Source organism: Anser brachyrhynchus (assembly GCF_964034855.1).
Source record: "Anser brachyrhynchus genome assembly, chromosome: 1".
Lineage (NCBI taxonomy): Eukaryota > Metazoa > Chordata > Aves > Anseriformes > Anatidae > Anser > Anser brachyrhynchus.
In genome coordinates, this window is record NC_137694.1 from 67,586,895 (window position 1) to 67,600,324 (window position 13,430).

At 38.8% G+C, this 13,430-nt stretch overlaps 1 protein-coding gene across 10 annotated transcripts in view; it reads left to right on the forward strand.

The window, feature by feature from the left end:
* PTPRO (protein tyrosine phosphatase receptor type O) overlaps positions 1-13,430 on the forward strand; it is a 156,004-nt gene that overhangs the window by 119,853 nt on the left and 22,721 nt on the right. For all 10 annotated transcript variants that reach the window (XM_080562121.1, XM_080562124.1, XM_080562129.1 and 7 more), the window contains 5 exons: positions 2,190-2,310; positions 6,331-6,470; positions 9,178-9,310; positions 10,627-10,747; positions 12,255-12,323. In XM_080562121.1, coding sequence (XP_080418247.1) covers positions 2,190-2,310; positions 6,331-6,470; positions 9,178-9,310; positions 10,627-10,747; positions 12,255-12,323 — 584 coding nt within the window. The remainder of the gene's footprint in view (positions 1-2,189; positions 2,311-6,330; positions 6,471-9,177; positions 9,311-10,626; positions 10,748-12,254; positions 12,324-13,430) is intronic.

Below are 13,430 nucleotides of genomic sequence, written 5' to 3' on the forward strand. Positions count from 1 at the left end.
ACTAACTGATGAGATGAGAACTTCACCCAGAATTTATGCACTTGTTAGAAAACTTGCCAGATGTTATGAAGTTCTTCTGAACTCTTTCAGCCAATTTAAAAATCACCTAGGAAAAGAAATCTGGGTTTTCCAATTATGGATTGAAGTCACGCTTTAGCAGGGTGCTGAGGTGCATGTTTGAACTGAAGGAAAAGAGCAGCCCCTGGACATATAGTGAGATATGTTTGAAATATTGGTGGAGTGCTGCAGCACAGGAGCATGGTGACAGCAGCACAGCTTCATGCAGCCTGTGACCATCTTCAACCCCATTATTGAACTTTTAATCATAGACAGGTGGAAAAAGTGTTTGGTCTTTTCCTAAGAAAGGTTTCCCTTCTACAGCTGAAGGACTCACCAGATGCTGAATTGGAAGTGGATTTTCAGCATAAGTGCAAGTTCATCACCAATTTTTATATGAGTTTAGATGGAACACTGTAGAATTCATTGGATTCCTAGTGGTTGCAAGAGTGCACCCATCTGGAGCTTGTTGCACCATGAATCTAATTACATGATTAGTGGAACTGTTCAAAAACATGACATTTCAGAACGGCAGAAACGTCCAATATTTGGATCTTTGTTTCAAATGAGGAAGAAAACTCTACATCTTATTTTTTCCCCCCAAATAAAGTATTCTAACAATTTAATTCTAAACAATTTTGCTGTGATTTCCCTCCCCTCCCTTCCAAAAGTCACGTTCTCAGTAAGATAATTATTCTTTCAAGAAAAAAATCTGACTCCTGTGACACAATTTCTGATAAAATAGATTTGAATAGAAAATTCTTAGATTAAATAAATATAAAATAAACATTGAATATGAAATTAAATGAAAATGAATATTGAACATGAAATCCTTAGTTTAAACAAAAGATTAAATATAGAGAGTATCTACAATACAGGGTGTCTACAATAAAACTTCAAAACTGTCTTGAGGAATATTTGTCTTTCTGTTATCTTCAGGAGAAGAGAACCCAGCAAGTACACTTCAGGAAATTCCTACAACAACATAAGTCTTATGGTACCTTGCTAAATTTTATGGTACTGCTTATATTTGTAAATATGGATGCATCATGCTTGCAGGCTTAAGGGTGTACCTGTTCTCCTAAGCTCTGTTAATCACTTTCAGAAATAGTTTCCTTTATTTATTTAGGCTACTTATTTATTACAGTTAAGGTTGCCATTATGATTGTTTTTTCTTCTAGAATTATTAAAATTTATAGATAACAATCAGGTGATTATGACTTCTTTCTGTTGTTTGTATATTTCTGAAGACTCTGGAGAAGTTGGTTAGTTTTTATATAAGTTACTAAAATAATGTGGATAGCTCTGTTAGTATTCATTTAGAACTGTCCATCCCTCCTGGATCTGAAAACTTCAGACTGAAAATTAAGTGACCAGTATGAGATCGTTAATGTACCCTTTGTAGTTACACTACACATCCTCTGAAGACAGTCTGTTGCAGTGTCTGAGTTCTGCATCCTATTCCATGGCCTTGGAGAAATTGGTAGCTTACTCACACCTACAATAAGAAGAAGGTATTCACATTATTCACATATTTGAACCTTAGCTCAGTCTTGGATCATATCTGGTTTCAAATTTGTAGGTGACTCAGGTCAGTGCTCATCTTACCCCATCTGTCGTCAGACCCTGGGTTCTACTGTCAAGTGAATGGGTCTCCAGATAGGTGTTAGACTTGCCCAGACAAATTTAATTTGCAGGTCCTTAGGATATATACAGGCTTGCCTATAAGTATCTTGTGTACTCTTCTTAGGAGTTTAAATTCCTTTAACATTGCAACAGACTCAACTCAATGGTTTGGTAAGATTTTTGCAGAACTCGAAAAATCTAGATGCAAGTGTATTCTCAGATATGTGAGAGAGATTTTATTTATACATTTAATTTTCACTGGTCATGTAGAAAATACAGCCTAAGATTGTTTTCTGTCTGCATCGTGGTATTCTTCTGAGCATTATGGCTTTCTATTGTTGGTGTCAGTGGGAACTGGGTCATGTAACAAATCTAAAGTATGCAGAAGAAATCTGATGATTTGCGTAGAACTTTCTTTATCCTGCATTAAAGTGACCAGATTAATTTTAGAAGAAGGATGTCTGGTTTGGGTTGTATTTAACAATTGGTGTCTATAATTATTGTAGGTAACACGCAGTGTGATGACTGCAGTATTGAGCTTGCCTCCAGGGGATATTTACAACCTTTCAGTGACTGCTTGTACTGAAAGAGGCAGCAATACTTCCCTGCCCCAGCTTGTGAAATTGGGTAAGAAATGTATGCTTGTTTGTAAGTTGTGAACTGGCTCTTTCTCACATTAAACTCCAGAAGTAACTGTGTCAGCAAATTCAGCATCTTCCTCATTTCGGAGTCAAGTACCTGTGACTGAAATTCTTTTGGAAAGCTGTAATTTTTGCCTCACCTTGCTGTGAAGATTGTCTCATTCCCATATGTGACCCTACTTCCTAAAATAGTATTACTCACAAAGAGCAAGACTAGGAGAATCTAACTGTAAATGGAAGTAGGAGTCAGTGCCTTTCTGGGAGAACTACTCTGTTCCATATTTATTTTCCTAACATTTGAGCACATGCAGATTTTGGGAACAGAGACTTGAGATTCACAGCTGAACTTTTCAATACAAAGAAGAACATTTCTTGGTTTTGGTAAGCCTATTTCTCAGTTTGTTTTCTGCCTCCTGGTCAGGTTTCCCTTTTCCTTTCCTCTCTCCCTGGACTTCTCCAACACCAATGTGCATCTTTAAATACAAATCAATTAGATTATTTTTTTTACTAAATAGATTAATTACAATTCATGGCTGTGGACTCAGCGTCTTTCTAGGAGAAAATTGTGTAACCTACTCTAAGAAACAAACAAACAAAAAAGACATTCCTTTCCCTCTGAGGAAGGCTGGACAGTACACCATTGTACCTGAGAGAGTTTTCTTCACTTTTGCACACACATAGACTTGTAGAGCCCTAGATGCCTAAAGCTGTGAAATGTTGAAGCATGTTTTACTGCTTTTACAGGCATTAACTCCATTTTCAAACTGGATTATCTTCTATACACACATAGTAAACCTTTCCTGAGTGACAATGAAAGGAATGATTTTAAAGGTTTCCATAATTTCTAATTGAATTTGTGGTCTTTGAGTAATCATTGTCTATTTATTTTTTTCCATAGCTCTCTTTTACTCAGATCCCTAAAACAGTGCTGGGACAAATAGTACAACCACAAGAATCTGAATTCCTTCCACATCTTTTCATCAAAGGGAATATTTGAAAGATGTAAACAAATTCCATGGATTTTCCCTTCCTGTGCAAGTCCTGTCCACTGTCCATGTCCTCCATGGCTGTGCCTGTGCACAGTTATGTGAGTGTGTTCATTCCCAACGGGAGATAAGTATATCCCCCCACTACCATTATCCAGATATTTTTAGGAGGAGTATTTCAAAATATCAGCTAGCTTTATCTTTCAGACAGGTCCATAAGTGCCATTTATTACTAATGTTGCACACCCTGGAGCCTAGCTGTGTATTCCTTTATTTATTTATTTATTTATTTATTTATTTATGAACAGGGAAAACAGCAACTAGCAAGTGCAGGCAGACTCTTATTGAACTGTTATGGTTATTTTGCTCTTGCTTTTTCATTAACAACAAGAAGGTGGAAAGAATTCAGTTTTGATAAATCACTTCTAGACTTCTGTGTGTGTGGTTTTTGTTTTTTTCCCCCTTTATCCTTTTTACACTTTGAATAGACAATAGCAAGGATATTTTACCAGAGGTTTTCTTTCTCTCTGTTTCTGAGGGAGAGCAATGAGAGTTGTAATTAGCAGTAGTGGGAACTGATTCTAAGTGATAGACGACTCAGCATTTGGCAGTCACTTAAGCACTCCTGCCAAATGTTCTTCCCTCCATGATGTTTGCTTCATTCTGGCAACTTTCCACCTGCAGAAAAATCAAGCCATTTGCTGGAGGCAGAAGGAGGATTTGCTTGGGATGATGTCCAAATGTAAAGCTCATGTTTTAACTGAGACCATTTTTACCTGGAGTGGGGGATGGAATGTATTTCTGAATCCAGGAGCAGATATATGGGTGTAATTATAGGAGAGGGATACTTTCTTATGTCCTTCTGGAACAATATCTACACTGCAGTCCTCATGATACAGAAGCAGCCACGTGACTGTGCCTCAGTCCCTACCCTGCTCTTCTCAACTCTTTTGCTATTGCCAATATAATCTTGGCAGCTTCCAACCTTAGAACACTGATCTGATTGTCTGAGGAGCAGATACTCTCCAAAATATCTATAACCACTTCAGCAAGTCCTGTGCCAGGTTTTTTTGTTGTTGTTTTGGTTTCGTTTGGTTTTGTTTTTGGTAGAAAATGTTCTTTGGTAGAAAATCAGGCTCCTGTGATAGCATCACATGGAATAAGAATAACAAATTATTAGTGAAGGGAAGAGATAAGAGCAAAATGTTGTTGTACATAGTGTGTCAGGATCCTGGAATTGGGTCATTGTTGGAGACTGACAACTTTCATCAAACAGCTGTAGATTAGTAAATCTCATAGCCCCGGAGAAGAGCTTGGAAATGTGAATCCTAAACTTTGTACTCTCTGATGGCAAACAGTAGGAGCCCGGCATGCCTGAGTCTTGAAGATTGACAGTATTGACAGTAGTCATTGTATGAAGTCATTGGGATGAAAATCGGGATCAAAATTTGGTCTTTAAATAATTTTGGAAAATGTATATAGCATCTCCACAGCAAAACCACTCTCCCGTCCTCTCAGTACCCTGCCGCGATCCCGGCAGGCGATGCAGTGGAGGGCGACCTCCACTGGAGGTCAGTGTGGCCTCCGCTGCCAGAGCCTACGTGGTGCTGGTGGGCAAAAAAGAGGGCCCTCGAGGAGGGTTTCTATCCCCAGAGGCTTTCCAGGACTTCATGTCTTAAGTAGTGTTTTTCCTTTACGACATTTTATCTTTTTCCTCCCCATGCTTTGCTCTTTTTCCACCCGTTTCTAAAGCAGCCTTCATTTTTTAGTCACTTTGTTCGTCCATGCTGCAGGACGTAAGTAAAGTAGTGCAGTGTAGTAAAGCCTAAAGAATGGCAAAATGAGGCCTTGGATACACAGCAAATGGCTGAGGAAATAATAGCTTCAGTGGGCAGTGTTTGCAGTGCACTCCTGTGCTCTTGTACGTTTCATCGGGGAATGTAGTGATAGGAACAAGGGGTAACGCTTTTAAACTAACAGAGGGTAGATTTAGATTAAATATTAGGAAGAAATGCTTCACTTGGAGGCTGGTGAGGCACTGGAACAAGTTGCCCAGAGAAGTTGTGGATGCCCAATCCCTGGAAGTGTTCAAGGCCAGGCTGGATGGGGTCTTGGCAAACCTGATCAAGTGGGTGGTGTCCCTGCCGGTGGCAGCGGTGGGGTGGAACTTGGTGGCCTTTAAGGTGGTCTTTCCAACCCAAACCATTCAATGATTCTATGATTACCATGCTACCCAGCAGTTTACAGTCTTCAGTCTGTTGCCCTGGGGATGGCGATAGCCCTCCTTTCACACAGATCATCTCCTTGCCACATAGAAAACCCAATCCCTTGTATATGTTTGCATATTGCCAGGTCACACCCCACAACAGCAATAAATACCAAAGCAATAAATTAAAGACCTCTGAGATCTGAGCCTGTGCATTCAGTGAGAAAAGAAAACTTATTCTGCAGCTAACTGAAATAAGTGCAGATCCAACGGCCCTTAAATATTAACATTGAAATAAGATTTAAAAAAAAAAAATACAAGATGTTTTTAAACTGCCAAATGACTATTTCCTCTCCTACAACTAAGTGAACCTAAACAGAGTTCACTTGTGGGAGGCTGTTTCATTATCATCTCCTGGTTCAGGCCTTGCAATGTAAAACTTCCTTAGGCCAAGTGTGTTGCTAACAGGTGGACAGCTGTTTTCTCAAAAAGTTTCTGTTAACATTTTCCTATTAATAGAATATGCTGATTGTTCTCAAGCAAAGACTCGGTGCAAAAGGGAAGTGAAGTAATTATCCAACTTTCCAAATAGAGAACAGTTTAAATAGAGAAGAAAAACACTTCATCATCTTCCCATTTTACATTGGTCACTTATCATCGTGTGAGGCAGTGCTTTATGCTGGCAGACTATCTGAAAGAAACGAAAGATAGAAGGGCAGCAGGCATTGCATTTATTTTTGTTTGATGCTGCTGCTTCTTGGTGGTATAGAGACTTAGAGATAAGCTTAATAAAAGGAATTTTTCCCTTAACTAGAACCAGCCCCTCCAAAATCACTTTTTGCTGTCAACAAGACTCAGACCTCTGTGACTCTGCTGTGGGTGGAAGAAGGAGTGGCTGATTTCTTTGAAGTCTACTGCCAGCAGGCTGGATCTGTTCAGGAAACAAAAGTCCAGGTATGTGAGCACCTCTTTGCTTTTTGCTCTTCATTTCTGAAAGCGTGACTGGACCTTGCATCTTTCAGGTTTATTGTCTGCTGCTTAGCATCCATCTTATAAAGCCCAATGAAATTTTATGGTCAGTATACAGGTTTGGTCTTTCAACCAGATGTGGTAAGGTGGTCAACAATTAAACTCTTCAGAGCTGAGCTACTAAAGCATTTCAGATGCTAAATTTGTGGGTTCTTTTACAATATTAAGATTGGCTTCTGTCTTGCTGATGAGATTACTGCTGGTTCAACAAAAGCTATGTGCATCCAAGACATGCAGCAGAGTCTCAATCTTTGGTTAGTCACGAGATGAACTCTAATATACTCTGCAAAACATGAGAGGACACAAAATTAAGGGAACATCAATGGGCAGGAAGGGGAAAAGGGTCAGATAACTTGATTAGTAATGGGAAAAATACACATATTTAAATACCATGGGTCTGAGGTCTTTTATGCAGTATCTAATTATTTCTGGTTTACTTTTCCTTGGTACTGAGGCCAGTTAAGTGAAGTTCAGTAGGACCTTAACTGCTATTCAGATTTCTTTTATGTTGCAAGCGTTTCAAATGTTGCAAATATTGCTGCTTCTTGGGTGTTTTGTCTTCTAGGGTATTTCCTTCTAGGCTCACATTCTCAGCTTTACAAATGAACCTCTTTTTCCTCTGACCATTAAGGTACCTGTGCTCTGAGGTCACATAAACATTGATAAATTTGTTCTGTGGAAAGGAGGATCAGTAGTAGTTTTGATTTGTTGCACATCAATGTTGTGCGACATCTGAGGATTACTTTGTGGTTTAGCTGATGGTCTGGTGAATCACTGTGATTACATGCCATGAAACATCATTCTCTCATTTGGGTTCACATGAAATGGGGAAAAAGTGAAAAATACCCACTCAGGCCAGTGATTATTCTGAAAGAGCCATACACGCTTTTTAACCCAATAGAAGAACCAGTCTGTGAATTATTTAATATTTTATTTATATCAAGAAAGGTATTGACTAAAAGAGAACATATTTAAATGCACTTTAATCTTTTGGATAGTTTGGATTCCACATCTAGATTCCTGCTTTTTCACTGTGAATAAAGAAAGATCAGGAAGTCATTACATACTTAGCAGAGATTCAAAATAACGATGTGATTGGGCAAGGGAGGTACCACAGGATTTGCAGCTTTATTGCTGAACAGTTGTGTTTTAAGAACATGAGGAAAAGACTGCTCCATTTGGCAGGAACTTCAGTGGGTTTCTTATTTGTTGACGTGAACATCTGGCAGTGAAGGGGAAATGCACAGAGATTATCAGCTCACTTCTCATTAGATTCATCACTCTCTTTTCCGCCTCAATGTAAAAGGGGGAAGGGCTCCTTTTAGAACCTTAAAAAATTGATGTTTTCTTATTAGACTGATGAAAAGTCTTTATTTATTATTTTCCATGCTAATTACATGAATATTTTTGTACCTTTCCACTATTTTTAAATCAGTAAAATGAAAAGCATCAGCTTTTCACGTTTGAACATCTTTTGGTTGATTAATTTAAATTTTTTCCAGAGGGGAAAATAGAAAAAAAAAAAAAGTCATATCAAGTCCAATTTCCAAACTATGTTCCTTCCCTTCAGCTCAGGGAATAAAGCTCTCCTCCCCTACACTCATGTACGTATCATCTGTGTAATATAACTCAGAATTGCACTGCAACAGGAACCCTTGCTAGTCTAGAAGGAGCCCATGGCTGACAAAAGGACACTGAAAAAATCCAGTGCTCAGGGCTTATTGCAGGATCTTGCACTCTGTATCTGGAGTGAGTTCATTTGTGAAACTGCTCCTTGTTGCCTTTCTAAACCACTGGCTCAGCATCCCTGTTGTTGCATCTGCAACCCACCCCTGGCCCTGCTGGAGAGTACAGAAAAGCTTTTGAGGACCATAAGGACATGTATCTTTAAATCAATGTATGTGTGGTATTTGTTTTGTTTTGCCAGATCAGTATTTATAAAACCATGGATGTAGTAACTAAAACATTATATATAGATATTATGTAAAGAATTTCTGCTGGCTCAAAAAACAAGTGTGGAATATCCGATCATGGTTATTACCCAAAGTCTTTTCTCTAAATTTTTTTTTAATTTTTTTTTTTTTGCGTTGGCCACTCAGAAGGCTCACAGCTCTGCTCTTCACACCCAGAGGAACAGCCTCTGACACAGATGTGACCTGTTTATACAAGGGTGTAGAGATTGTGACTACCTTAGCTGCACTTTGAATAAAAATAACTATTTTCCTCCTAATGTGTTTTAGTAACCAGAGCTCATGAGCTTCCTGCTGACCCTAGGAGAACTTCTGCTGACCTCTGGGGATGTCCTGGGGGATGCAGCACTTGACCCACCACATGTGTAACTGACCAACCCCCTACGAGGCACACTTCTGCCCTCCCCAAGGGGCTCTGGGGCTCCCTGGGGTGCTTTGGGCTGTTCCCACTGCTGTTTTCACCCCTGTTTCTCTCCCCTCTTCTGCCAGATTACCTGCCTATTTTCAAGGCCCCAATTACCTTGTCTAGGTTTTGAATCTCTGCCTTTTTCACCAAACCTAACTTTACCAGGTCAAATAAGTGGGTGGAGAGGGGAGCAGTGATTGTGCTCTTGCATTTATGGGAGAGACAAACTACTGTGTATTTTTCCCCATGTCTGTAGGAACCTGTCACTGTCTCTTCACATGTAGTGACCATTTCCAGCCTTACCCCTGCCACCTCTTACAACTGCAGCGTGACCACCTTCAGCCACAATAGCCCCAGTGTCCCCACTTTCATTGCGGTTTCTACCATGGGTAAGCAGCACTTTTCTGCTTTCTTCTTCTTCCTTCAGCGGCAACATCTGTTTCTCCTTGCTTTCTAAAGCTGCTCTCAGTAATGCTGGCACCACTGATTGTGTCATGGAAGGACTGCCAGATGTGGATGGGGAAGCAACTTCAAAAAGTTTTTATTAAAAAAACTGATTGGGGTTTGACTTGCAAAGTTACAAACTAGTGGCTCAGTTCTCTACTGGATTTTAGAAGTTAGGGACCTGGTTTGTGGTTTTGAGGCTGAACTGGTACTGCCTGATGACATTTATGGAGAAAAATGTCTCCTCAGCCAGCCCAGATGAAACGAGGAAAATCATATTGATGAGCTGCTAGGGATAAAAATCACTTTCTGCTTTCAGTGAGGAATTGGAGACAGGGTGAGAGAGAAGGAGAAGGGAGAATAGGTTATCCTGAGCAGTCAAACCCCAAAGAGATAGCTCCTGATGCAGGTTTCCTGGGCATATAATGAAGTCTAGCTCTGTGAAGAAAGAAAATCAGTGTTAAACTGCCCTGAGCACTGGACTTTTCTTTAGTCTCCCATTCAGAATGATCAGTGTCATCTCTGCTTAGTTAGGGAGTCACATAGCTTTAGTCACTGGGTTCTATACATCAGACACTACTCCATCTCCATGATTTGTAGTCTAAAAAATGCTTCTTTAGGCAACCGCTGATGTAAAGTTATTCTGAGCAAGTAAAGCAGGCAGGTTTTCTTCTTATGTAATGAGCAGAATAGGGTATCTGGTCTCATGCTAGTAAAACTGTATTGAACAGAAATAAATCAAGGTTTTGTTATTGAGAGTTGATTCAAGATCTTAATTAAAACAGAATATACTGTTAAAATTTATTTGCCAATGTCATTCAATTAATTTCAACACAGTATATTAATGAAGCCTTGGCCTTTGGATCTGAGAAGATATTGATTATTACTGAAGAACATCTTCAGAATTGAAATGTGCTTTGGAGACATAGATGATGAAGAATATATGTATTTCATATTTCCTTCTGCCTTTTATCTTGTGTTAAGGATGTCAGTTAAAAGGAATATATACATATCTATATATATGTTTCAGGACATGCCAAAGTTTAACAAAATGCCACAGTGAAGTCATTTCCTCACAGAAATTTAGTAAGATCAATAACTAGTCAAAACCTCCATTTATCTATAGTGGTAGATTTTTCTCTTTGGAAAACTCCAGGCTGAACAGTACATAAAAATAACACTATCAACATACAGGGGTGGAGGTGGGGAACTGTTAGCTCTTCTGACCTGAATAACCAAGAGCTCTTCTTTGTATGTACAGTCACCGAGATGAATCCCAACATAGTGGTAATCTCTGTATTAGCCATCCTAAGTATCCTTCTGATTGGACTGCTGCTGGTGACTCTTGTTGTACTTAGGAGAAAACATCTACAAATGGCCAGGTAAGACCAGACTGATGTTAATTTCAAAACATTCAGACAACAACAAACACATTATGACATTAGTCGCAGCTTGTGTGCATGGGTGATGTTCGAGATGCTTGTGAATAGGATACCTTCAAAAAAGCAGTCTCGCTGCTCTTTAGGAGTATCAAGTCTTCTCCTTCTATTTTCATTTTGGACCTTAGCTATGAGCCTCAACCTTTGTCTCATTATGAGCTTTGCTGGATTGGGTAAATGAGAAGTGCAGTTATCTATTACAAAAGGTTTGTGTCAAGAACCTAAAGGGTGATTAAGGTCTGAGGCAACTAGGCATGGGCAGGACATGAAGATGCTTTGCAAATCTTTCATATGGCTTGGAACAGATTTTCTGTGTCAACAGATAAGATGGTTAGTTAATCAGGCCCAGGACGCTGTATTTCAGGTGCCATGCAAGGCCTAAGCCCTGTCAACGTGGGAGAACTGTGGAGGATTCTCCAGACTCTCTGTACGTGTTTCGCCTCCTGGGTCTGGGAGGGTCCTGGAGTCTTCATTCTTTTTTTTATCTGCGTAGTAGAGTTTATATTAATTTACTCTGCTGTATAGAGAAAGAAAATGATTTCATGTAAAAAGCTTTTGTGAATAATCTTGGTCTTGGCTACCTAGCAGAGTACATTTTGTGTGTTGTATCTTGGCTATATATTCCATGCTACAGATGACCACATAACAAAGACTTTTCAGGCCATATCTTTCAGTGGACAGTGTGTGTTTTGTTCCTTTTACATGTGACTTGCTCTGGGAAAATCCTGGCTAAATTAATTTTCTTTCCTATTGAATTACTGCACAGGCAGCCCAAAGATTTTTTCCCGTTTGTCACTGCTTCTAGTCAAAGAAGATAAAAAACCCAGGAGGAAATTAAAAGTAAATCCAATGAGAGGCTGCAAGCAACTGTTGGTTTAAATCAAGGAAACAAAAATAGTCAAGTCAGTGTATCATTTGTAGCAGAAAATAATGAATTTATGATAAATTTGCTGGGATATTACTCAGGAAATTCAGTATTTTTCATATTTATTATGTGAACTCAAAGTTACCACGTCTCTGTCAAATGGAGACAGTTATACATCTTCTCTTTATAGAAGGTGGGACTGTAAATATTTAGCGTAGAAAAGTAAATCTTTAGCAAGTGTCCTTAAGCCAGCAAGTAGTGGTAGTGCCAGGCTATAGAAAGCCCAAATATGAACAGAAGATGTGGTTTATTTCAGGTCTTTATTACCAATCTTTTCCTTTTTTTCAGCCTTTTTAAGGATTATTAAAGACCCTGGGCTTGGGTGGTGTTGAACATTTACTGGGTTGGAAGGACTATATTAAGGGATTTCAGTTGTGTTTATGACACATAATCTCAGACCTAGTCACAAATGTGAGTGCTCAGCACTTCCCAGAAACTTCTGGAATTCTCTCTTAAATCAAAATCATTGCAAGCATTGAAAATCCAAAAATGGTAACTTTATACCCAATTGTCTTCCTGAAACAGGGAGTGTGGGGCTGGAACCTTTGTCAACTTTGCGTCTTTAGAGAGAGATGGAAAGCTTCCATATAATTGGTGAGTGTTTTAAAGCAAAGCTTTTAATTATATTTTTCCCTACCTCTGCTTTTTGGCAAATATGATATTTAAATCTTAAAATCTTATTTGTATGTGATCACTGTCCCTGTTTAAGATAAAACCACTATTCGTGTTATTTTATTACTTTATTTCTTGAATGATGAATCAAGACTGTATACTGTCACGTGGTATTTTTAGTAGGGAATGATGTATACATGTCAACCAAGTTGCATACATGTGATTTTGGAGCATATATGTAGAGAGATGAGGATATATATATATATATATATATTACTTTTACTGAGACACATAATTCCTAAAATAACACAAGTGTAGAAACTTGATCTATAAGTCCATCAGCACTTCCATAGAAATGTACTTACACCAAGGAATAAGCTTTCCTGTAGATGATCAATTAGCAGCTGTCTTCATGCAATACCACTAGTCAATTTTTCCTTGGATTGCAAGACAAGGGCAAACCAACTCAAATATTTACTGTAAATGTATCAGAATGTATCACATGTATCAGAAATGTATCACATTTACTGTAAATTTTTGTTCAGTACAGTTGAAATGACTGGAAGAAAAACTTATTCTTCCTAGTCTAGAAAATCACCTTAAAGAGCTGCAGGCACTGACTATGGACTCCAAACCATCACTGACACTATCAGCTGAAGAGAAGTATTTGAACGTAGTCTTAGAATTAGCTTTTACAGAGGCAAAAAGTATCTAAAACCTACCTCACTGCTACCAGCATGGTCATTCACATCCCTATTTTGATTATCAAATGGGTGTTTACTGTTTCGTTATTAGCAATCTCTTCAAAAAAGTCCATGACTTTCAAGGCAAGTCCAAACACAGATATTTAAAAATATACTGTCAGCCCCCTGAAGCCTCATTCCAGTACATAGGAAGAAGAAAATATGAGCCTTGTGTTTACACCCATGGTCAGCTTTGTTGATAGCTAAGTTGGAAAGAGGAGTTAGTGTGCTGGGAATTGGTTCCATGATCTCACGGGACACAACCTGCCAGCAAGGAGGACAGGACTAAATGGATTGACACAACACCACAACAAGTCTTTTGCTAATAAACGTGTAAACTGAACTA